At 37.8% G+C, this 22168-nt stretch overlaps 5 protein-coding genes and 1 long non-coding RNA gene across 18 annotated transcripts; 2 read left to right on the top strand and 4 right to left on the bottom strand.

Moving 5' to 3' along the window:
* Positions 1 to 515: 515 nt before the first annotated feature.
* On the bottom strand, positions 516 to 2134 carry LOC107274190. 2 transcript variants are annotated; one of them, XR_001539411.2, is made up of 5 exons: positions 1993 to 2134; positions 1781 to 1895; positions 1051 to 1246; positions 821 to 900; positions 516 to 744 (listed from the first exon to the last, which is right to left on the bottom strand). It is a non-coding gene; the product is annotated as an uncharacterized LOC107274190 (long non-coding RNA). The 2 variants fall into 2 exon arrangements; XR_003061741.1 differs by having other exon boundaries at positions 1781 to 1908; positions 1993 to 2125.
* LOC107274184 (2-aminoadipate transaminase) lies at positions 1104 to 4144 on the top strand. Of its 9 annotated transcripts, none has more exons than XM_025091432.1 (9): positions 1104 to 1246; positions 1692 to 1858; positions 1963 to 2239; positions 2320 to 2478; positions 2552 to 2804; positions 3031 to 3145; positions 3201 to 3306; positions 3386 to 3583; positions 3763 to 4144. In XM_025091432.1, the coding sequence occupies exons 1-9, from the start codon at positions 1132 to 1134 to the stop codon at positions 3789 to 3791; spliced, it is 1419 nt and encodes a 472-aa protein (XP_024947200.1). In that variant the 5' UTR covers positions 1104 to 1131; the 3' UTR covers positions 3792 to 4144. The 9 variants fall into 9 exon arrangements, 8 of the variants coding, with proteins under 8 accessions (XP_024947200.1, XP_024947201.1, XP_024947203.1 ...); XM_025091433.1 differs by having other exon boundaries at positions 3201 to 3273; XM_015753021.2 differs by having other exon boundaries at positions 1173 to 1313.
* On the bottom strand, positions 4110 to 5784 carry LOC107274187 (ribosome-recycling factor, mitochondrial). Its single transcript, XM_015753027.2, has 2 exons — positions 4796 to 5784; positions 4110 to 4580 (listed from the first exon to the last, which is right to left on the bottom strand). The coding sequence occupies exons 1-2, from the start codon at positions 5410 to 5412 to the stop codon at positions 4343 to 4345; spliced, it is 855 nt and encodes a 284-aa protein (XP_015608513.1). The 5' UTR covers positions 5413 to 5784; the 3' UTR covers positions 4110 to 4342.
* Positions 5785 to 5805: 21 nt separating this feature from the next.
* On the top strand, positions 5806 to 8347 carry LOC107274186 (RISC-loading complex subunit TARBP2-like). Its single transcript, XM_015753024.2, has 4 exons — positions 5806 to 5939; positions 6009 to 6111; positions 6186 to 6720; positions 6794 to 8347. Exons 3-4 carry the CDS (start codon positions 6376 to 6378, stop codon positions 7499 to 7501), a joined length of 1053 nt encoding a protein of 350 aa, XP_015608510.1. The 5' UTR covers positions 5806 to 5939; positions 6009 to 6111; positions 6186 to 6375; the 3' UTR covers positions 7502 to 8347.
* A 386-nt stretch (positions 8348 to 8733) lies between these two features.
* LOC107274181 (zinc finger protein on ecdysone puffs) lies at positions 8734 to 16949 on the bottom strand. 3 transcript variants are annotated; one of them, XM_015753011.2, is made up of 12 exons: positions 16730 to 16949; positions 15915 to 15989; positions 15583 to 15803; positions 15394 to 15464; positions 15203 to 15280; positions 13244 to 13728; positions 11789 to 11948; positions 11411 to 11596; positions 10805 to 11293; positions 10579 to 10714; positions 10270 to 10504; positions 8734 to 10196 (listed from the first exon to the last, which is right to left on the bottom strand). In XM_015753011.2, the coding sequence occupies exons 2-12, from the start codon at positions 15938 to 15940 to the stop codon at positions 9608 to 9610; spliced, it is 2676 nt and encodes an 891-aa protein (XP_015608497.1). In that variant the 5' UTR covers positions 15941 to 15989; positions 16730 to 16949; the 3' UTR covers positions 8734 to 9607. The 3 variants fall into 3 exon arrangements, with proteins under 3 accessions (XP_015608497.1, XP_015608498.1, XP_024947199.1); XM_015753012.2 differs by having other exon boundaries at positions 9608 to 10196; positions 11789 to 11945; XM_025091431.1 differs by lacking the exon at positions 13244 to 13728 and having other exon boundaries at positions 9608 to 10196.
* A 161-nt stretch (positions 16950 to 17110) lies between these two features.
* Positions 17111 to 21709, bottom strand: LOC107274182 (protein zer-1 homolog). 2 transcript variants are annotated; one of them, XM_015753013.2, is made up of 9 exons: positions 20882 to 21709; positions 20520 to 20808; positions 20152 to 20443; positions 19825 to 20030; positions 19564 to 19735; positions 19119 to 19442; positions 18893 to 19042; positions 18542 to 18794; positions 17111 to 18452 (listed from the first exon to the last, which is right to left on the bottom strand). In XM_015753013.2, the coding sequence occupies exons 1-9, from the start codon at positions 21345 to 21347 to the stop codon at positions 18277 to 18279; spliced, it is 2328 nt and encodes a 775-aa protein (XP_015608499.1). In that variant the 5' UTR covers positions 21348 to 21709; the 3' UTR covers positions 17111 to 18276. The 2 variants fall into 2 exon arrangements, with proteins under 2 accessions (XP_015608499.1, XP_015608501.1); XM_015753015.2 differs by having other exon boundaries at positions 20520 to 20805; positions 20882 to 21403.
* Positions 21710 to 22168: the final 459 nt, after the last annotated feature.

Consider the following 22168-nt stretch of genomic DNA (forward strand, 5'->3'; position numbering starts at 1 on the left):
AGAATGAGCGCTCCGAGTCCTGCTCGAGCGTTCCCCCCACCATCCGCCTGCTCGCAGTCACCGAGCCCTGCGCGACAAATTTGCGCGCACACAATTTTGGGCAACTTCCAGTACTTCGAAATATGCTTGGCCAGAATTTCCGATTTCTAAGTGTTAATATTTTACTTTATTGATTTAATTAATTATTCTAATGTTCCAAACACCTAATTTATTAATATTTCAATTTGAACGTAAATTATTTTCGATATTCTATAATTTCCATTCAATTTTTATCTACTCCGTATATTCTGCGGGATTTTGATGTAACCTTTATATTTTGAATAAATTTTGAAAGTAAGTCAAGATCCAATAATATTTAGTAGTACTTGGAAAGCTTTATTCCATGTTTGGAATTTTCAATATTTCTGTGCAACTGATTTTTGTCGAAACAAACTTGCCTCTTTCCGACAAGTGTTGTCCTCTTGCAGCAAAATTTAAAAATACAAATACTTCCATCGATATTTGATATTTCGCAATATTATTAAAAATGTTTATTTTGTACTGATTCTATTCAGTTTTCAATTTATAAAATTTCTATTTATACTTTTTCTACCACTAGTACTTGACTTCAGCTTCTTTACAGTGTTTGAGGTCCGAGTATTCCTCGCGGCAATTCTTCTCATAGTCCGTAATTCGACTGGTCTACTAGGAAGATTCATCTCCCTCATAATTGTGTCACGAATCTTTTAATGAGGAGATTCAATCCTACAGGGAAAAAATCCAGTAAGGAATTTCGGCACAATAAACGAGCTTGTTTAGATACGCGTATGTATTCTCTAACCTTTATCAGTCACATTACTGTTTGTATAGGTTCATCTTGATAAGGGAAATTCGGATCGACTATTGCAGCCAACGTTATTCCTATAAATACACTATTTGATAGACCAACAATTCAGTGGCAGGAATTCGTATTTATATTGAATTTATAACTAGATTAATATTCTCGATTTTAAACATTATTCTTTACGTATATAATTATTTGTTTATATGCCATAATGATTGTATACTTACATTTTTTTATTACGTAACGTATACGTACACGTACGGCAATGTTGATGAGTGTAATTCTCTCAAGCAGTGATACATCAGTGTATGTACATGCTTGTGAAATCATGCTACGCATATGCAGTTAGTAACGATGTTAAAATGGTTGTGTATAGTCAGCAGCTGTGGTATATCAGTTGTGCTGTGAACGTCAGGCAGCAAACTATTGGAAATTAAATTAGAATTGTTTAGGAATTTTTGTTTAGAGAGTGCATGATTTATTTTCGGTGGTAATGACTTTCCTAAATTACGTATAATATTATTGAATTATGGATAAACTTGTGGGATAAAGATTTTCCGATTCTTCTTCAACTGGTAAACCGATTGTGAACCTTTTTGTGCGATTATTATTCCTTGTACTAAAGCGTATGAACTACGCGAATCTATCTACAAGATTATTGTATTTTTAAAAATAAAATCTAAGACGAAGTATGTGTCTGAGATAACACAAAGTACCGATAGCTGATATTTTTTAAATTGACTTTTGTATTGTTATAGTATTGTATGATACAGATTACTGATAATCGTAAATATCAGTGCGGTGATATTTGGAAAATTATAACGTTTAATTCGTACAGAAATACTACAACTCTCTTTGAACTCAATAGCGGAAATGGAACAAACGAAGGATACCTATCTACGACATTTGTTTGATGGCGACCCGATATTTAATGTTTATAAAAAAGAAGTCACTAACCTCTCAGTGGGTGCACCAGGTCCTGATGTACTCAAGCAATGTGGACTCATGATGATGAGGGCGACGCAGCACAGATTGGTGAGAGTGCAAAGTCAATTGAACTGATCCATCAAACCTGATGATTGTGACTTGTCATTAAAGAAGGGAAGACAATGGCTATGTTTTTCTTTAAATTACTACAGGAAGAGGAAGAGCAAGAAGGAAACTATTACCTGTTTCAATATGGCATCACTTCAGGTCTTTGGGAGTGTCGCGAAGAATTGGCAAAGTTCTTAGGACGCCGTTATGGCGACCCAGTTGCAAGGGAACAGCTGATTTTAACTTGCGGCGCCACGCATGGTCTTCAGCTTCTTCTGTGTAGTATTCTCTCGTCAAACGGCGTTATTTTTGTAGAGGAAGTGACGTACATGATTGCCCTGGACGCCTTCAATCAATTTCCGCTCATGCGGATAGTCATAGGTAAATTTAAATTTTGAAAGACGATGCATAGTATTATTCAGCGTGAAATAAATTGTGATCAATATAAAATGATTACTTAGTACCGATGAAGGATGACCTGGTGGACCTTGATGAGATGGAGAAGATCCTCCAGGTGGAAAGAAAAGGCAATTACTTCTTGAACAAGGATAAAATATTCTGGGGGATGTTTTACACGATTCCAACATATCACAATCCTACAGGAATGACTCTTCCTCCAGGTCAATTTTTGTAGTATTAAGGTTTCATCCGTGTATGGAATGGTGATCCTTATGGGATCTTTTTTTTTAACAGAGGATTGTAAACGCCTGGTGAAAATTGCACGTGAAAATTCTATAGTTGTTGTTTGTGATGATGTTTATAATCTTCTTCACTACGGGGATGGTCTTCCACCACATAGATTGTTTTATTATGATAATCCTAAGGATCCTGATTACAAGGGTGGTAATGTCATCTCCAATGGATCCTTTTCAAAGATCCTATTCCCAGCTATACGTTTGGGTTGGTTGGAAAGCAGTCATCGTATTACTGAGATTTTGAAAGCTTCGTAAGTAGATAGTTGTGGCGTATATTATTTATTTAATTTTACTCCATGTTACTTCAATTCTTAATTAAATGAAGGCTTGGCTATACTCTGATCTCTGTGTTAGAAATGAAAGCAATCAGATCACATGATCTTTATGAGTCTTCCTAGTCTTATATTTTAGGGCCATTTGCATTTAATTCTTCTAATTATCCTTATTAGTGTTTTTTATAATATCTATTTTTATTAGAGGAATCTTAAAGAGCGGTGGAGCAGTCAATCATTATATTTCTGGATTGATTACCAGCTTATTGCAGATGAATATAGAGGATGAGTACTTGGATAGTCTTGTCACTTTATATAAGGTACACTAAATGAATTTTTCAAATATGAAAAAGATAAATTCACCCTGGCTTTTAGGAACGTTTGAACGCACTTTGTGACGTCTTAGACCGATTCTTGCCAAAATGTTGTTCCTATCGGAGACCTCAAGGTGGATATTTTGTTTGGATACATTTACCATTAGGCAAGGCAATTTTGGGAGCTTGTTTTTGTAATTCACTTCATAATTCTTTGTCGCCTCTATAATTATTCATTTCCACCAGGTGTTGATGCAGCCAAATTCATTCCCTGGTGTCAGGAGGTTTATAAAGTTTCTGCTATACCCGGTTCACGATTTTCAAATACTAAAAAAACCAAAAACTTCTTAAGACTGAGCATTGCTTTTCATCCGACAGAAAGACTTACTGCAGCAGGCAAAGCTTTGTGCGAAGCACTTTTGCAGTATATCAGATCACAGACTGGTAAATGATTATATATTTTGATATCACAGATTAGTTTCTAATATGAGTAAAAATGAATATTATTATACATTTAAAGTACGTGTCTCAAAATTCTATTGGCTATCAAAATTAAAATTATGGATAAATGTCGAGATGACCAATTGATATCAACTATTTATCATTAATTTTTATCATTTCAGACACATCTGAAGCTTCAACGTGCCTTTGATAGTAATGATTGTATATTAATGGGTATAGTGCAATTTCTGTCATTGCCCATACTTGACAAAACTTTACTGACAATGACAAAATTCTGGGCAATGACAGAAGTATTAGATGGAATGGTACCATCCTCACTGCTCACCATCCAAATACATAAACAGTGTTCATACAACTACTGAGAGAAGCTGCAACGACAAAAGATGCACTGTAATGATCTTCAACAAATGCTTTAAGATAATTCAAAAGATGCAATTAATATTTATTTGCACTAACACAGTGAATGATGTAAATCTGATTTAGAGAAAACCGAGATAAAAAAACTTTATTATTGAATAATAATGTTTACTGCGCAAAACCATACAACAGTGTGTATTATTAGTCATTGCAAATTCATACGTAACTAAACATATTGAATATGTACATTTATAACCATTGAATCATAAATTGTGTATAACTTGTTAGTATAACTACTGCATCGCAACCTACTATCTCTACTATAGTACAGACTAAATAATCCACAGATTGCAATTTAAAAAAACATACAATATACAATAACGATTATTCTCCAAGTAATTCTTTCGTCTTTGCTTCCAGAATCTTTTCAGCTTCCGAGACATACTTATCAGCCAAAGTTTGAATCTGACCTTGCACGTTGCGAGAAAGATCCTGAGACAGTTCAGTTTTCTTCTTTATCTTCTTGATTTCTTTATTTTGTATATCTTTTATGTGATCTCGACACTTGATAAAGAGGCTCTTGGCATTCTTCGACAGACCCTCTCTATGTTCCTTGGTTACTCTGAAATAAAAAGCATACTTTGTTATTCATCCTGAAAAAAAAAAAATACCATCTAAAGGCCCAAGTACATCAGTTTTGAAATTGATTTGAAGTCTATTTCACAGGTGGCACACGTGTAGACATAACCGTCGTAATACTAGAAGTAGAGATTCAAAAAATAAAAGTCTCTTTGAAATTCCATCTTCTTACTAATCAGAAAAACAAAAGCGACTCACTTGGGAATAGGAATAAAAAGCGTCGTTCCATCCTGCTGAGGATTAAGGTTGAGTCCACTTTTTGCAATAGCTTGAATAATTTGTGGTATTACTTGAGGAAATGCAGAAACATTGAAAACCACAGTTTTCGGTTTCCGGGAGATTTGCACCAGTTCCTGAAGCTTATATTCCTTGCCTTCATACGTTACCGGAATTTCTTCAATAGAACCAGTAGTAGAGCGTAAAGTCAAATTCTTAATGAAACTATTTTTCAAATCTTCCAGTGCCTTTTCCATTTGTGAAGTTAAATGTTCTACGTTTATCACCTCGGCCAATTCATTGATATTTATTTCCTTAGGTTTCGAGGGTTTCTTCTTATCCTTTCCGCGATCTTTACTCTTGGAAAAGACATTACTGCTCACAGAAAAATTACGTGAAATCAAATCGAAGGATGTAGCAAAGCTTTTCACTGACACCGGTTCGTTCTTATAGTGAGACAGTCCTTCGTCATTACACAGATTATACGTTGTAAATGAACCGATTGTAGGATATCGCGTGTAATTTTTCATTAACGTAGAAACCATAAAAGCTTTATTATTAATTAAAATTGCGCTTCTTAGTTGCCGTAAGTTCCTCATTTTTATACTACTTGTATGATACTCTTAGCACAGTTTCTCTTGTATTACATCCACGATACTTTTCGTTTAACTAAAACTTATTGTTTTCGTTTGTATTTTGGGTCATATTTTAATAGTAATCAAAATTGTTGATACATTGTTATCATACTTGTTTAACATTTACGAGGTTATGTCTATCGTACGATAGTAAATGCTCATCTCTGGTACATGATTTTCTTCACTTACGTAACACAAACTTAATTGTTTATTTATTTTAGAATTAGCATTGATTTATTATTTTCTTGATGCAAGTAAACTGGCACGCATTGTTAGATTCATTTGTAATAATTTATATATTACAATAATTTATCATTAGTCGACCGGCTCGTTAGGTTATAAAAAAAAATTATATTCAGTAATTCTTATCTTTACTATAGAGGGCTCGAAGTTCTGTAGGAATTTGATGGTGGCACATCTTTGAGATGAGTGGATGAGTGGCGCAACTTCGTTTAAACAACTGATCTAACGTGATCTAACATGGTTTAACGGTTTAGTAATTTTCCAACATTAATGTTCATCGTTGGCAACAATTAGTATATTTTTTGACTCTGCCACAGAAATTTGCAGAAGAAAGTATCTACGCATTTTGAAAAACTTTAATAAATGAATGGACAGATTATTTGTTTATATCTGACATGAAAGTATTTCATAATTTCATAGGTTAGTATACATATGTTAGTATACGTATGTTCCTTATTGATTGGACATTTGATAACCAAATAATATTTCCACAGGTATATCCGGTACAATGTAGCTCATGGTGTTTGATAAAGACTAGTTTGTGGTATAAGTTTATATGAGATTAAATAATTAGTATATTATATAAAGAACTGGCTAGTTTCTTCTAGTCAAAAGATTGATTTCACTTTCTTGAAAGTGAAGAAGCTTTATAAAATTCCAAAGTAACTACTAACATAGTACACTATGAACAAAACGCCAGTATCGATATTGCAAGAGATGATGGTGAAGAAGGGAACGGTTCCAAACTATGAACTTATTTATGACGGAGGAGGTTCCCACATAAACACGTTCACGTTTCAAGTAACATGTGATGGTTTGTCCGCAACGGGAACAGGACGTTGTAAAAAGGATGCAAAACACGAAGCAGCCAAAACTATGCTAGAAACCATTGCAAAGCATAGAAGTTACCCACAACTTCCAGCATCTCCTGCGCAGTCCCCAATGAGAACACCGCTACCAGCACAAATACCACCATCCCCAAAGATTCCTCCAAATGCACCATTCATAAATGCCATTGGCGCGTTACAGGTATAAGCTCAACCCATAAAGCATTCCTGGACCCCGTGGAAAACGTGAATACTCGAGCGTGAAGTGCTTTCAGGATCTTTGTGCTGAGAATGAGCTGCGCGGGCCAGAGTACGTTGCGATAAGCGACGTGGGACCACCACATGCCAGAGTTTTCACTATTCGCTGTATTGTTTCTACCTTTAAAGAAGAGGGTACGGCTACAACAAAGAAGCAAGCAAAACATGATGCAGCAAAGAAAATGTTAGACAGAATAATGGACGTTGTCTCTGATATACGTTCTTCGGATGCCACCGATTTTAAGTTACAAAATGAAGAAAGCAGAAAACAGGAAATGATGGCCTCTGAAATTGCCAAAGCCAGATACCCTGGTCTCTGTCCTAATCCCGCGACAACTAAGAAAGTGAACTTGGGTATGAAACTGTGCCAGTATCATACGAAATTAAAAAGCAGTTATGACGAAAAAGCGCGTGAAGAGTTCCTAAGCACCATCAGCACCCTGGGCCTTGTTGCAGTTAACCTTAAAGCTGATAATATGAATAATATATCCATCGAAGAATCTATCATACAGTTGAGAAAAGATTTTCATGAGCTAATGAAATCCATGAAAATTGACTTTCAGAAACATTTAATAGAAGTCGAAGATAAATCTCGTATCATGACTGCCATAAGGTTGAATACGAGTCCTGAAATTATAGAATTTGGTTTTGGTTGTACACATTATGAATCTGAATTGTCAATGATGTTCAATATGCTAAAAACATTAGAAATACTGTTAGAGTAACTTACAGTGAGATTTTTTAAATTTGATATACCGACGTTCTTTCATTTAACAAACTATGTAATTCTGTTTTAGAGCATTAGAGTTCATTAAAAGTCCGTAGATTTGACAAAACACAATACGTACAGGTGACGTTTGAAAATAATATGTGATGTTATATAATATCATTGCTATAATCTTTTTTTTTTGAGTCCTGTATTTTTTTTATATTCCCAAGAAGATTCAAACGATGCTTATCTATTTTCTAACGTAATTATGATAAATTTATTTTGTTTAACCCGTAACATGATTACATTTTTACCAGTGAGACATTTATAAACGATACTGAGTGTACTGCTTTCCCATTTAGATGACTAGGAAGATTCCTCGATGTTTTTGTTGTAAAAGCAAAAGATGCAAATTTGCTGTATCGCCCGTTGCGGAGGATTGCCTTATTAGTTTTTAGGAAGAATAGTCGAACGAAACAACAAAGATTTATTTTTATAGTTTTATAAAAAACATTATTATTGAAGCATACTTGAATGTAACTATTGGTTAGCAACTATCCATTTTTTATTTTTTTCGTTTTATCAAAATTGTTTTTTCGTTTCATCAAAATCGTTCTATAAGTGTTATTAGTGATCTTATTGATACTCTTACTGTACCGTAAATAGTCGTTACTTAACAATCCCAAAGTAAAGAAAACAACAGTCATAAAAAAAAAAAGAATAAAAAATGATAATTTTCCGCCATCATAAGCAAAATTTGTCATGACCGATTAGTCAATATATTGAATTCTTATGTTCCTTTGTAAAATGAATTCACAGAAAGCAAATTTAGCAAAATAAAAAAAGCAATGTTTCATAATGATTTTGTTTGATTTTTTTTATTACTCATTGACTATGATAAAACCAAAGAATGAGTGGTCTTTGCTGTTAAAACTATATAATTATCATTCGGCCTACTTAGTTCTTCATGGAAAGATTAGAGCATCAATTATCAAGACCTATGTTTCACAGAGACATAAAACAAAGTACGTACCGTATATAAGAAAAAAATAAAAACTCTGATATCCCTTCAAATTCTTGACAGACTGACATTGTACAAATAATAATCTGTGATATCAATGTATTTAAGTGTTCGATTTTCAAAACTGCTTTGTAACAATTACTTTGATTAAACATTCTTAAAACTCTATTAGCCATACAAGATTTATTTTCCGGCAGGCCGTAAATATTATACAATCAATGAAAATCTTAATTACACTTCACTTTTTATTGCTCTGCTACATTACGGACTTTTCAAAGATTTTTCCACGCTGGAAATTCATCCGACAAAAACAAAAACGCTACTAATGTAGACGGTTTATTGCAACTAGTATACACATGACGTAGTTTTTGCACAGTATTCTTTTATTTTGATCACAATAATATTACGGAATTAATATCTATTGTCACCCTGCAGTGACAGGATGTTGTTCAAGTCGTTGATTAAAGTAGCTAGCGAGATTTTAATTATTGAATGCCACGAATGAAAGTTTGAGAAAGAAGTGATGGAAAAGTTGTACATTCTCGTCGTACTTTTATTTTTTGTTTGGCAACACTGTTGTATATGAAACAAATGGTCAATATCCTATTTAAAAAAAATCTGATTTAGGTATTTCACTTAATGGTTCACAATGCGATGAAAATTCCACGTTTTGTCATCAGTATTGTTCGACAAATACGAATTCGCAGTAAACACGCAGTTCACAGCTAATCGCCAGGCGACTGATAGTTTAAACAAATTTCACATGACCGCTTTAGCTCCATTAATCTAGCGAGTGTCAGTAACAAGACGTTTAAAATGTTGGATTGACATTTGGCAAGAGGGAGAAAAAAAAAATAATCATGTACTTTAGTGCCAATAAGTCAAGAGCTATCAGACGTCACCGTAACACTTTTTACCCGACGCTAACTACAAGTCTTATTTGTTTGTTTATATTTTCATGTATAATAATTATAAACAGAATTCTTGTCCCGATGCCACAGCGTACACGAAGCAGCAGACCGATTAATATGCAATCAACGTCACACGTGAAGGGATCGGATTAGGCTCCAATCATTTTCCATGGCACGTATGCGCGCGAAATTACTTCTCCAATTTTTCAATCTTGACCTTGACTTCCGTCTTCTTGGCTGTGACATCCTTATCCTCGACTTCCTTCTGTTCGTTGTCTCTCTCCTTCTCTTTACCGTGTTGCAGCAGCTGCAATTTCGTGTCCGAATTGCGGAAGCGGTCGTATCGCGAGTCTTCGTCGTCGCTAGACTTTGTCCCGGGTTCAGTCTCCCTGAGTATCACTCCCAGGTCCTTGTCTACGTCGTCCCAGAGCTTGTCGCCACCGTCAACATGATAGTCATCCTCATCCTCCTCCTCGTGACCCTCCTTGGCCTCGGGTTTGCCTTTGTTCTCAGATTCGGCAGCAGCTCCATTCTTTTGATCCGCAGGTTTTACGTTCTCCGTGACAACGTTGGAAGTGCCCCCCGTAGCCGTCGCTGAGGTAGTACCGCTTGCTGAGGACGTTGGAGGTTGAGGACTGTCAGCTGTCGATGTCTTAGTAGTCTCTATGGTACCCGGAGTGCTACTGCTGGCGACGCTAGTATTCGCCGACGTGGAAGTCTGCAAGTGTATCCGTTCAGCCTGTCGACGTAGTGCCTTATCGTCGTTGTCCCGGACGTATCTGGACATATTAAAATACCAGCTTCGATACTTCACCCCCTTGACTGATTGCTCGATTACCAACGTTCGAATACCTTTTCAGATGAATTCGAGACGAGCAATGAAGAGCTATGGCCCTCTCGCTGTTGTCGCTCTTCTGGGGCAGGTAGACCTTGCACAGTTCACAAAACTGAACTTCCACACGCTTAATATACTCTGCGCCGACCTTTATCATCTGCTTGGTCTTAGGTTTCTTTTCTGGCTCGGCAGTGGTCTCCCCTTCCGGTTTCTCCTTCTTCTTCTTATCCCCAGCTTCCTCATCCTCCTCGGCTACAATAACCCAGCCTACTTAAAATCTCTCTCACTCAACAAACCCCAAACCTCACTCAAGGAATATACATTACCGTCAACATCCCCCACAGAGTCCAGAGTCATGAAGTTGTCCAGATTTACTTCCTTATCATCCTCGTCAGGACCACTCGAGTCAGCCTCCGCCTCTACGCTTCCGTTATTCATCCTCTCCTCGACCATACTCTTCCTCTACAATATACAAGTAAACGTCACCCTAAGAAGCCACAACCCGAATGCAAAGTAAAACAAAAAAACCCTCAAAATCTACAGCAATTCTACCTTAATATGATCCAAGGAGCAAACGTGAGTCTCGTAACTCATGGGCGAGCGGAATTGCATCCGGCAGACACGACAGAACGGAGTGAGGAACCGTTTCATCTGACGATGGGAGTCAGAGAGCTGGTGCATGGCCTTCAAGGAGCGATAGTTCAGCTTGCAAATGGGACAGAAAATGGTGCGCGAGGGTAACGTGCCCCTAGCAGCATCCCTAGTCTCGACTCTCCTCTGTTCCTGCCTCTGTACGACGCGCATCCTCGCAAGCATCGCCTTGTACCGCGCCGCGACGCGTCTCATGGCGGTGTTATGTCGCCCGGAGTACAAATGAAGCGAGTACTCCTTAAAGGTAACGCTGCGGTGGGCGCAATGGGGACAGCTGAGCTTAATGAAGCGTCTACCGTCGCGTCTACTGGGCAGTTCCTCGTTCCCGGCACCCCTGGGATGTTCACCCTTATCATTCTCGTCTCTCTCCTCGTCCTCAGCATCGTCCTCCTGTTTCATTGAAACACCAACAAATAAGAACATGCCCAAAACGCCACAGCAAGTAAAATCCACGGAAAGAAAAACCAGGTGACTCGTATACACCCCATACACCTGGCCAAGACTTACCCCGTGCTTAACGTCATCCTCGTCGTCCTTGGCCTCGTCGTCCTTCTCCTCCTCATCCTCAGTATGCCTCTCCCTCTCCTGCTTCTCCTTCTTTCTCTTCTCATCTTTCTTCTTCTTATCACCCTCCACATCATCCTCTTCGTCATCATCATCATCCTCCTCCTCCTCTTCCTCGTGTTCTTGCGGCTGCACCAATGTTACCAAGTTAAAGCCTCCCACTCATCGTAGCGACAACAACGCAGTTCCGTCGAGTATCCTCGCGAAACTCCGAGGATTCTCATTTGACCTGGACGCATTCTGCGTCGCTTTCAATACCTTTTTTTTTTGTTTTCTTACTCGTTAATTTTTTTTTTTTCCTTCATTGGAAACACACGTTACCTTCTCGTCGTCGTCCCAGTTACTCTTGTTGTCGTCCACGTCATCGTCGTCGTCGGAAAACTCCGCGTTAATAGCCTTGGCCATCTCTCTGTCCTTGTCCTTCATGCTGGAACCGGATCCCGAGTCCTTTTTACTGCCGGATAGCCTAGTAGTACCGCTACTATTGGCATAGCAATATTTTTTTGTCATACTTTATATATATACATATGCATATACTCTTTTTTTATATATAGAACCTCATTGGCATTTTGGCATTATTATTTTTTTTTAATTATCTGACGACTCCATCTATTTGTTATCTTCTCCATCGTTAATTAATAACCAAAACGTATTTAGGTACTCGTACATATATATATCTCTCTCTCGTCCTCTAGTTTGTACATAATTAATTGGTCATACATATACATATAGAGATTTTACATTTGTCGATCAAATTATTGTATTTTTTTTTTTTTCTATGGACGTCTGTATATATTTATAGGTTTGAGTTCTCTCTAAGTTTTTAGTTTCAACTTCCTCGCTGTATCGTTTATGCTCTATACCTTTGTAGGATACATTACATATATAACGTAGTAACAGCATTATTTTTCTCTCTATTACTCTTTCCAATTTGACTATGTACATATTTGCTTTTGTTTTTTTTTTTATCCCGCGAATGCGTAGGCACTTCTATATACGTATATATACATATATCGCGTTTTCTCCACGTTTTTGACAATTCTAGTGATGATACTTAGTTACTGTGGTCTCTCTAATGACGCTATCCGATGCCAGTATATAATCATTCTATGTATATATATATATATATATCACCGAGTGCTATAAATTTAATTAAACGACAACGTAACGACGTTGGCAAACTTGACGCATGCGTAAAGAGCGTGTTCCCTTTTTCAATATTTTTCAAACATATCTCCGAGTATATCCTGAGCGCTCTTTTTCATTTCTGTAAAATATATACGTATCACATAGTTAATCAGATCTTCCGTCTTCAAGCGCAACCAGGTCAGACACTGTTCGACGGATCAAATGAGATTGTTGCTAAAAATTCGTTCTCGTTAGGGCCATTTCTCTATCCTCAAATTACAAGATCACGTTGCCAGCTTCTACCGTTATTATTACAATTCTGATAATCTCTATAATATATTTTGTGTATAGATATTACAAATATATATATAAATATATATATATATATATATATTGGCAATATTGGCAAACAATTCTTGCGATCTTGGACAGCAGGCATATCGACATTCCTCATCGTCATCGAATCGTTAAGTTCAAGAGGTCAAACGTATGCAGACGCCGCTACAATGCATTTAGGATAGAGGAGGGCTCGCTCTCGGCATTATTATTATAATATTATTATTATCGTTAAATATCTCTCTCTCTCTCTCTTTCCCTTTATCTCTCTCCCAATTTTCTCAATTAACTGATTGTTTATTAATAAGTTACCTCCTGCGCAATTTTGTGCTGGTCATGCGCACACGCTGGATGTAGTCTCTCGAACGCGAGCCAAGGACCTTCCGACGATATTCGAGCATGTTGAGCGATCGTTTGCGCGCCAGGATGACGTCGGACCTGGAGCCCATACGATGAAAGCCGCCGCCGCCGTTTCCGCGGGTACCGCCGCCCCGGGTCGAGATGCGACCCCTGTATCCGGTATTCTGGTGGGATATTCTACCACGGCTGGAGGTGTTGTAACGTGGTACCGGCGGCGGCATCTCGCTAATCCGGGGCGGCGGCGGCGGCGCGTAACTCCTGGACGCCGAGTGACGATCCTCCGAGCGATGATACGTGGAGGCGCGATCGCTCTGCCGCTTGTCGTCGTATACTGCCGACGAGGATGATCTCTTGTTCTCCTCGTAAGGAGCCGAGGACGACGTGCCGCCGTACGATGACGAATACCTCTGGGAACCTCCGCCTCCGCTGCTTCCTCCCTGCCAAAGCAAATTCAATTGTGCTGTCTCTCTTGTCCTTTTTTTTTTTTAAAGTTTTTATCTCTCTCTTATAATTCTCTCTCTCTCTCTCGCACGCGCGCTCGTTCACTCTATCTCTCTCTCTCTCTCGCTCGCTCGTCTGTCTCTATAAGTATTTACTTTCTTTCCTCTCTCTCTCTCTCTCTTTCTCACGTTCCTATAACCTTCTTCTCCTACTCAGACGTCATACCCCGGTTCGCTGGTTACTTGAATTATTTTAAAATCATTTTGCCTCATTTATTTGTCAATGTTTCGCTATAGCCGTTCCACGTGGTTGTCATTGTATTCTGATACGTATCGTTGACTCCTGACATCACTTTGTCTCTCTTTATATATATATATATATATTTTTCATTTTCCTTCTATATAAAGAGACCTCTCACGATATGGCCGATCGCTTTATTATCAAAATCTCGTGAATTGTGTGTCGTGCTCGCCAATCGTACGTGTGGCCATCTTGTATGTATTATTTTGATTATTATCGGTATAATGTTCAGAGGAAGGTAACTATTAACGTTTCTAGTACGTATCTATCTATTATTCTATGCCGGTGGTTGTCAAAGAGGAGGCAAACAGAGTGATAAATTCCAGAGTAGCTATATGTCGGATTGAGAATTTGGAAAATTGGTGGCTTTTATGAAGTAAAAAGATAATGAAAAAAACAAAGCAATCGACGCCACGTATCCTCCTTCACTTTTTGTTTCCACAGCATCACGGGTACGGTAAATGTCATGATGTCTGTTTGCACAGCTATTCGGTCTAAGCACGCGCCAAGCGATCGAGAGAGTTTTTCTTATTATTCTCAGTGGAAAGATTCGGTATCTTTCTTTTTTAACGTTGTGATACATTAGAGGGCGGGAATAGTTTTTTTGTGTTGTAATTTAGTGGGGCCCATTTTATTGTCATGGTGCTCGAAGACGGCACGTGGGCCTATACGTAGTTAATGATATTATCATCTTGTCTAGATAGGATAATCTCATCTTTTCAACTTTCATCTTTTTATCTGGTCGCTATCGCGCCGTTTCAGCTGTTTATCTCTCCCAACACAAAAAGAATTGGTGCTCGAGCAGCCGTCGGCTCGTCGCTTGAAAGGAAAGCATGACAACTTATGAGTTCTATGCTGAATTCATGTTTTAATTAACGAGCTACGTATCGTAACTCGAGTTTTATGGTTTTCAAAAAAGTTCTAAGCAATCTACTCTGGATGAAATTGAACCTTCTAGTGATCACTAGGCGGAACATACTAATTTGGGAAGACTGGCACGTGATTCATTTTCACGAAATTCTTGAAAATTTTCGTATTATGAAATTTATCACTGATTCTTACTCATCTTGTTTTCTAAGCGTTGAGTCTGATGCGACTTTCCAAATGTATTAGAATGCAAAGTGCTGGTAATTTAAAACTAGGTTATGTGTATTTCAAAGACATAAATACCTGGTAAGATTCACTTCTAATTCTTTTACGTGTCGACTCGCTCGATGAACGATGGTCATCTCTGCCAGAATATGAATCCTAAGGATATTGGAGATTATTTTTTTTTTTTATTTTGATTATTGGATAATTTGTGTGTTGTAAGCAGTATAGATATATACGTTATACATACAAGTACTCTTTTGGTTACTTACCCGTGGACGCTTGTAACTGTTAGAATGTTCTCCTCGACCACCTCTGCTTGAATATCTTTCAGAACCTCCACCTATCGTAGAGCAGTTATTAGTTTGTCGTTTCTCATATTATGAACATGATTCGATAGCTGTTAACCACTTGCACTGGCAACGAATTGACAGTGCAAGTGGTTAAGTGCTGAAACTAACCTGGAGTATATTTAGAACGGGAGTCATAGCTAGGTGTAGAATATTTGAATCTACCACCTCTGGATGACGAGTAGCCACCTCTGCTGGTAACGTTTCCAGCAGCTGATCCACTGTTCCAATCACTACCGCCACTTCCTCCACCACTACCTCCTCCACGTCCTCTGTAAGAACTGCCACCACCACGAGAGCTGAACACACGCCCACGTGAGCTCATGCTGGAGCTGCCAATAAGGATTTATCAATAATTTCTGGTAGCCACATTATATTTATAATTAATTGCTTGTCAAGTGGTTTCAGTTCGCATCCAGTGAAGGTTCTACAAAATTACTAACCTGTACTTATTGTAGCCGTAACTCATGATTATTGCATATAGTTGAGTCACGAATGATGAAAATGGTGACAATGGTCTACGGAGAAAAATAGTAATATATTTTAAATGTAGTACATATAAAAAATACTTGTAACTTTATAAGATACAATTATAACTCTTTGTATCAGTGACAATGACAATAATTAATTGTATCAACATTATATCATGTATGAGAAATGCGCAACTATATCACATACACCCATAGAGCCTCTGTTAAAGTAGAAAGTAAAAATAAAGAATATTTATAAGGCATCATACATGATAACCATATACAGCCACACTTGATAAGATTGTAGGTTTCATATAACAGCAATAACAATTATTCATTTTGGCTACAAAGGCTAAATACATGTGAACGTACAGAATAAATCTTCAGATTATAATAACTGCAAAAATAAACTGTTTCGTGAGCAGAACAATTTCCGACTAAGAATTTCTATTTCCTAATCCTTACTGCCTTCCAAATAACTTCAATCCAAATTGGACGCCTCATGCGAGGCCAAGGCCCAATCAGACACCACACATACACGCGAGCAGTCCGAAAAGCATAGCAATTTTAATATAAAAAAATATATACTAAGGAACAAAATAAATAAATAGGAACTAAAAATTTCAAACAGCTCTTTACAAAGCAACAGTTGACACCAAATATTAGCTGAAAAAATCAATAGACTCAAGACCATTGCTAGAATTGATTGCGTCCTCGCTAACTACTTTTCTGACTTATCATCGCTCTTAAATTGTTAGATATAAGAAAGATCGATTAAGAATACATACCGGCTTTCAAAGAAAGTCGCGCCACGTTCTGTAAGCTCGAAATTGTCACAATTACTCAAGACCGGCCCCCTTACAATTCCTCGACTCGTCTACGTAGTGCAAATGAACGAAAATGTCGGCCTTACGGCGTCCTGGCAATCTACTGAATTATTGGAACCGACGGACTTGAACCGGACACGCGGACCAAGTTCCATCTAGCGTCAAAAAAAAACCAGAAACAACTACGAGTCAAATGAATCACAGCTATTGTTTTCCCATTGTTTCTCTTACAAATCGCAGGCAGTAATTGTTTTGACTCTCGCAGTACTAAAATCCAGTAACAAATTATCGTTACAAAGGAACAATTGCATAACAATTAGCGGCAAATAGAAACACAAGAAATATTCTAAATTTTACACTGTATTTCGAGCGTATTTAAAAGGAGTTTCTCTCTTTATATTTACAAGCTATCGAATTTCGATAACCATCGATCATTCGGTAAACATGTATATTTTATTAATAGCCATCTTAAATATTTATTTGCACTTTGCCATTTCGAATGAAATTCTCCTCGTTGATTCTTTACCATAATTTTAGAACGATCCGAACTATTATTGTAACGTCAATAAAGATCCCTTCCAACGGAAAAACACTTTGTATTTTTTTTTTAAATGACTGCTTAACATTTTAAAGAATCAATTTAATCAGGATATCCTTTTATCGATATACAAAAAACGTACAAACCTAAAGCACTCCGTGAACTCTCCTTTTCGTGCGCTACTATTTACAATAAGGTACTCTATTATAACACGGTTTATAATAATACCATACTTCCCTCTATCTCACTTCAATCATTCTTGTTCACTCTATTCGTCTTTCATAATCTTTCATTCGCTCCAGAACGAAATCGCACGATTTATTAAACGATTACTGCGACATACATACGTTACGTATATGCTTATATCTTTTTTCTCACTTTTTCTCGTCCTGCAAGGAGAAGAATAATTACGAAAGTCAACAAATAGAGTTCTGCGCGTAAACAAAGCAAGCCAATCGAGATGGAGATATCCCGAGAGCCGTTCAACAACAGAAAAAAAAGAAAGAGCGAAAGGCTAATGCTCGTTACTACGTAAGAAGTGTCTTAAGACGAAGAAGAGCAGGTAAATTAAGTATTCGTGTTACGATTAATACCGTTCGATAAATCGTCCTCTTAAAATACAGGACTGCTATGTACATCGATGAAAATTTCCACGCGCCAGTGAATTGCGTCCTCATACTGAGAAGTACAGAGAATGATAGCTGGGCAATGGTGAATAATTTAAAGGATGCCATCGAGTCACAAGAAACTATGACAAGTAAATACATTTCTCGGAAAATCGTCAAACAGAATTGACAGAAAGAGAAAAAAGATTCCCAGAAAAATATGCATGAGTAGAATCAATGCTGGGATATGAATTTCAATGAATTATTTCAAGAGTCGACATATTCCTTATTATACTCCTTGATAGATAGTCATCATTCCCTGTACCGTTTCACGTTCTTAAAGAAAAAAAAACGAAGAACATTGTTTATCCGTCGAAATTGATTTCCGAATTTGATGGAAACTGGGTACGTGCGTGGCAACAATTTAGAATCACTTGACGCGCCAGTTTCTTGATCCTTTCGTAAGGTCTTGAATCGAATAATAAGTTTCTCAGTTTGTCCATGCCGCCTTCGTTCTCGACGAGCGTACAGTATTTAGTGGCTATTACACAGAATAAAAACAGTCAGTATAAAAGTCAATATAATGATAATCTAGTATTAGTGCATCATTGACAGTAAGTGGATACTTACGGTAGACCTTCGTGAGATTGGCCAGAGCCCATACAGCCCAGTATTGACACTGTGGCGTGTGATAAACATCCAGTAGACGTAATAAGGGTAGAAATGATCGATAATTAATATTACGTTCTGCTGATAGGTCCCAACGTTCTATTGCTTGAACCATCAACAACAAAACTTCGTCACGTGTCGGTTCCAGAATTGTCCAAGCTTGCTTGCCATCGGAAGCCATGTGAGCCAAGATACCAGCTGCATTGTACGATACCTGATTGCAAATCAAAGATGATAGTCATCGATACAAATGTTTTTAAGCCTGTCAAACAATACAGAGGAATGAGAATGAATTATAAGAAAATGAAGTACCTCGATTCCATCACTGTCAGAGTGCAGTAAGTTGACAAAAACTGTTACGTACTGCTGTTGCATCAAGTGAATCCTTAGGTATTTCACTTCGGCAACATTACCCAAGAGTCCCATCATGTTTCGCAGTAGCTCTTCCTTGACAGGATATGCCTGTGGGATGGTATGGTTAGTATCGATGCATTTTAAAATGTGGGAAGATAGTTTTTCTAAGTACAGTGATACGTACTGCTACACATCCTAGGAAGAGACGCATTCCTTGTTCGTCGAGGAACCGCTGACAATTTATAGCGGTTTCGTCAGTCATGTTCCACATGGTGGACCAAGCGACTTCAAGGACGTCGTCAAATATACCAGACTCCAGTCTGTACTCTACTAACTTGAGCATTGTCCCGACACAACCTAATTCTCCCAGAAGACGCTTCTCTCGGCCGTCAACTTGACAAGCTAAGGAGTTTAGTAAATATATCCCAATGCGCTGGACAAAACCTTCGGGTTCAGCATGTCGTGCAGAATACAGAAGGACCTTAACCAACGCTTCGTAGTTCCACATCTATGCAAATAAATTTTACTAAATTAGTATTGGTCAGATAACTTTGGATGATGTGCAAGATACTTAAGGTGAACATGACAATATTTATTTAAAATTAGACTAATTAAAATTGATGACGCACCACGTCCTGTGGTATGCGAAATTGACATAGTGCCAAGCAGCCGTTCCTCATCATTGTCTCCTCGTCTCTGTGATACGTCATTCCGGTCAGAAGGGTGCCAATGATTCTTCGTTTCATTCCAGCTACTAGACCACTTTTTTCTTTCATTTTGACTATATAAAACAGGGTTGCACTATGCCAAAGAGAAAATAATTTGTTAAAACATAATTTGACAAGAGCGCGTTATCGTAAAGAATTAAAAAAAAAAAGAAGTCACGATACCTTCCTGAAATTTGTATATGCTTTTCGGATGGGTGTTTCTCCATAGCTTCCAAAACAGTGCACAGTGCTTGGTCCATGCGCTGGCAGCTTTCATTTCTGAAGATGTGATAGAGATCATTCAACACCTTCTGTAGGAGTTCACTTCGATTATTCATACACACTCGAGCTGCAATTAATATTTGCTCCTCGGTCGCATCTCCTGCGATCTATAACAGTCAAAAAAAAGGTGCCAGTTAGACGTTAGGATGTACTTCAAACGAATGTATAGGAGTTCTACATATAAAAAAGTTTGTCAGAAGAATAACAAAAGATGTTTCAATGGCTTACCACTTTCGCTGGGATATCGAATCTTCTGCAAGCACCGTGAGATGTTCCGTATAGTCCCAGGAATTGAAGCGGTTTGTTAACTCTTGATGCAAGTCCTGGTATATCGCATAATTGAGTACAGTTAACTAGTAGTTTATCATGTGGACGCTCTGCTACTCCCCTTCCGGCCAAGTTCGTACCCCCTATATCTAAGGAAACTAATTCAGGTAGACCCTCTATTAATTCCGCTAGGACCTGATTAGGATTATCAAACTGGCCATATTTGTGGTTTGACTGCGAGATGTCCAAATGCCTAGGAAATGTTTAATGCGATGTTAAGATATAGATCTGGTCTAGACCTTTTATTTATTACTGCATTATGCTGTTACCTTAATCTTCTTAGGTGTGAAACATTTTTAACAAATAATTGTGGATTTGTATTAATTTTAACGTTGTACAAAGTGAGCGAGACCAAATGTGGGACCAGCGTGTAGAAAGACAGATTTCCAATGTCATATGCTGCCGTCAGGTCCAGGTGTGTCAAGTTGGGCAGTTCTCCCAATAGAAGATCAAAATCTGTTGCTGGTATCTTCACACGCCACAGGGAGAGCCGACTCAATTTCGGTGCTCTTAGGGCATATCCTCTTCTATGGTAATTAATTGATAAAGGTCTGTCTGCTAAACAAAAATTAAATAAGTATTTAACATTCTTAACACAGGTAGATGGGTATAATCATTATAAAGTTCTTACAAACACTTTTTAATTTCAAAGGAACAACATCAGAACTTCCTCCCAATGTAAGACTCTTAAGATTCTCCGAATGGTCATTAATATACTCCAATGACATTCGAGTAAGGTTGCTGCAGTCAGTGAGTTCCAGTTCAGTAACTTTATGTTTGGCAATGATTAAAACAGATTCATCCGACAGTGTAGCATCCACTATCTTAACTCTTTTGAGTCTGGTGGACCGTACTGATTTAAAAATGGAGAGAAAGTTATCGCTAACATCTGCTGTCTTGCTCCGCTGCATGAACTTAATGAGCTTGTCACATATTTCACTGGGGAAAGCAAGACCCTTGCCAAGCTCACGATAGGAATCCTCATTTTCAATAGAAATAATGTCCAGGTTGTCACAGATTAATTTGAAGCAGAGATCAGTGAGTGGCTCAGGGCTTAAATACTGCTTGGGATTGAAAAGAGCATCAAGATGCGCCATGGTGCACAGTCTCAAAGAATCACGTGAAAACCCACATGAGAAGCCGACACTGGTACGAAATTACGCAATTTCACCTGTCAAACGCGTAAGAAAACTGTCAGTAGAATCAGCTGGAAACAATTTAGCATCCTTTTGCTCAGCGAGAAAAACGTCATGCAATATATATGTATGTCTGTCAACGTTTGTAACCAGTTTTGTCGATGAACCAGATATCCATCCTAAGCACCCACCACGGCGTCCTGCCGAAATTCCCGATTCTTTAGACAATGCACAAACTCCCAGAAACTTTGCCAATTCTTCCTGATTCAAGGTACATTGCTGTAAATGTCCCTGATCACGCACGCACGCACGCAACTGCGTCTCTGACAGGTCTATTGACTAACGTAGTGACGTTATAATAACGACCCGACTGTTATTTGACAGTCAGCCTCTTTCTAGAATGCAATGTGGCTCCAACAAGAATTTTTATCGAATGAAATTTGTGTACTCTCAACTTTTTTTTTGAAATCACTGTGTTGACTTCTGAAAATATTTGATTGATCATGGTAATCTTTTAAAAAATATCATTTATCATCCGCCATTACTTATTCACCCTTCGATTTTCCTTTTTTTAGGTTTTTCTATCCTTGTTAGTCGCTCCCCTTCCACTGGTTGTTCATACGTTATGATTGTTTTATACTTTATACTGATTTTTCTAGATTATTCGTCTATCTATTTTAAGAAGTTTTCTTGGGTCTCATGAAAAGAGTTTACTTGCTTACTACTTAAGTATATGAATTAGGTAGCAGCTTTTTATATTTTTATTCAGACAGGTCAAGAGT

This window comes from Cephus cinctus, unplaced genomic scaffold (assembly GCF_000341935.2).
Source record: "Cephus cinctus unplaced genomic scaffold, Ccin1 Ccin1_scaffold2474, whole genome shotgun sequence".
In the NCBI taxonomy this organism is placed as follows: domain Eukaryota; kingdom Metazoa; phylum Arthropoda; class Insecta; order Hymenoptera; family Cephidae; genus Cephus; species Cephus cinctus.

Excerpts from the sequence above, each read along its gene's own strand:
- LOC107274181 (XM_015753011.2), bottom strand. The coding sequence starts at position 15,940 with ATGAGTTACGGCTACAATAAGTACAG. Across the intron at positions 11,294-11,410 it reads AGGATGACGTTAAGCACGGG|GAGGACGATGCTGAGGACGA; the intron begins GTAAGTCTTGGC and ends TCAATGAAACAG. Across the intron at positions 10,505-10,578 it reads CTCTGTGGGGGATGTTGACG|CCGAGGAGGATGAGGAAGCT; the intron begins GTAATGTATATT and ends GGGTTATTGTAG.
- LOC107274186 (XM_015753024.2), top strand. The coding sequence starts at position 6,376 with ATGAACAAAACGCCAGTATCGATATTGCAAGAGATGATGGTGAAGAAG. Across the intron at positions 6,721-6,793 it reads ATGCCATTGGCGCGTTACAG|GATCTTTGTGCTGAGAATGA; the intron begins GTATAAGCTCAA and ends AAGTGCTTTCAG.
- LOC107274187 (XM_015753027.2), bottom strand. The coding sequence starts at position 5,412 with ATGAGGAACTTACGGCAACTAAGAAGCGCAATTTTAATTAATAATAAA. Across the intron at positions 4,581-4,795 it reads CTTTTTATTCCTATTCCCAA|AGTAACCAAGGAACATAGAG; the intron begins GTGAGTCGCTTT and ends TTTTTATTTCAG.
- LOC107274182 (XM_015753013.2), bottom strand. The coding sequence starts at position 21,347 with ATGGCGCATCTTGATGCTCTTTTCAATCCCAAGCAGTATTTAAGCCCT. Across the intron at positions 20,031-20,151 it reads TCGATATCCCAGCGAAAGTG|ATCGCAGGAGATGCGACCGA; the intron begins GTAAGCCATTGA and ends TGACTGTTATAG. Across the intron at positions 19,443-19,563 it reads TTCGCATACCACAGGACGTG|ATGTGGAACTACGAAGCGTT; the intron begins GTGCGTCATCAA and ends TTATTTGCATAG.
- LOC107274184 (XM_025091432.1), top strand. The coding sequence starts at position 1,132 with ATGTACATGCTTGTGAAATCATGCTACGCATATGCAGTTAGTAACGAT. Across the intron at positions 2,240-2,319 it reads GCTCATGCGGATAGTCATAG|TACCGATGAAGGATGACCTG; the intron begins GTAAATTTAAAT and ends ATGATTACTTAG. Across the intron at positions 3,307-3,385 it reads TTGGATACATTTACCATTAG|GTGTTGATGCAGCCAAATTC; the intron begins GCAAGGCAATTT and ends CATTTCCACCAG.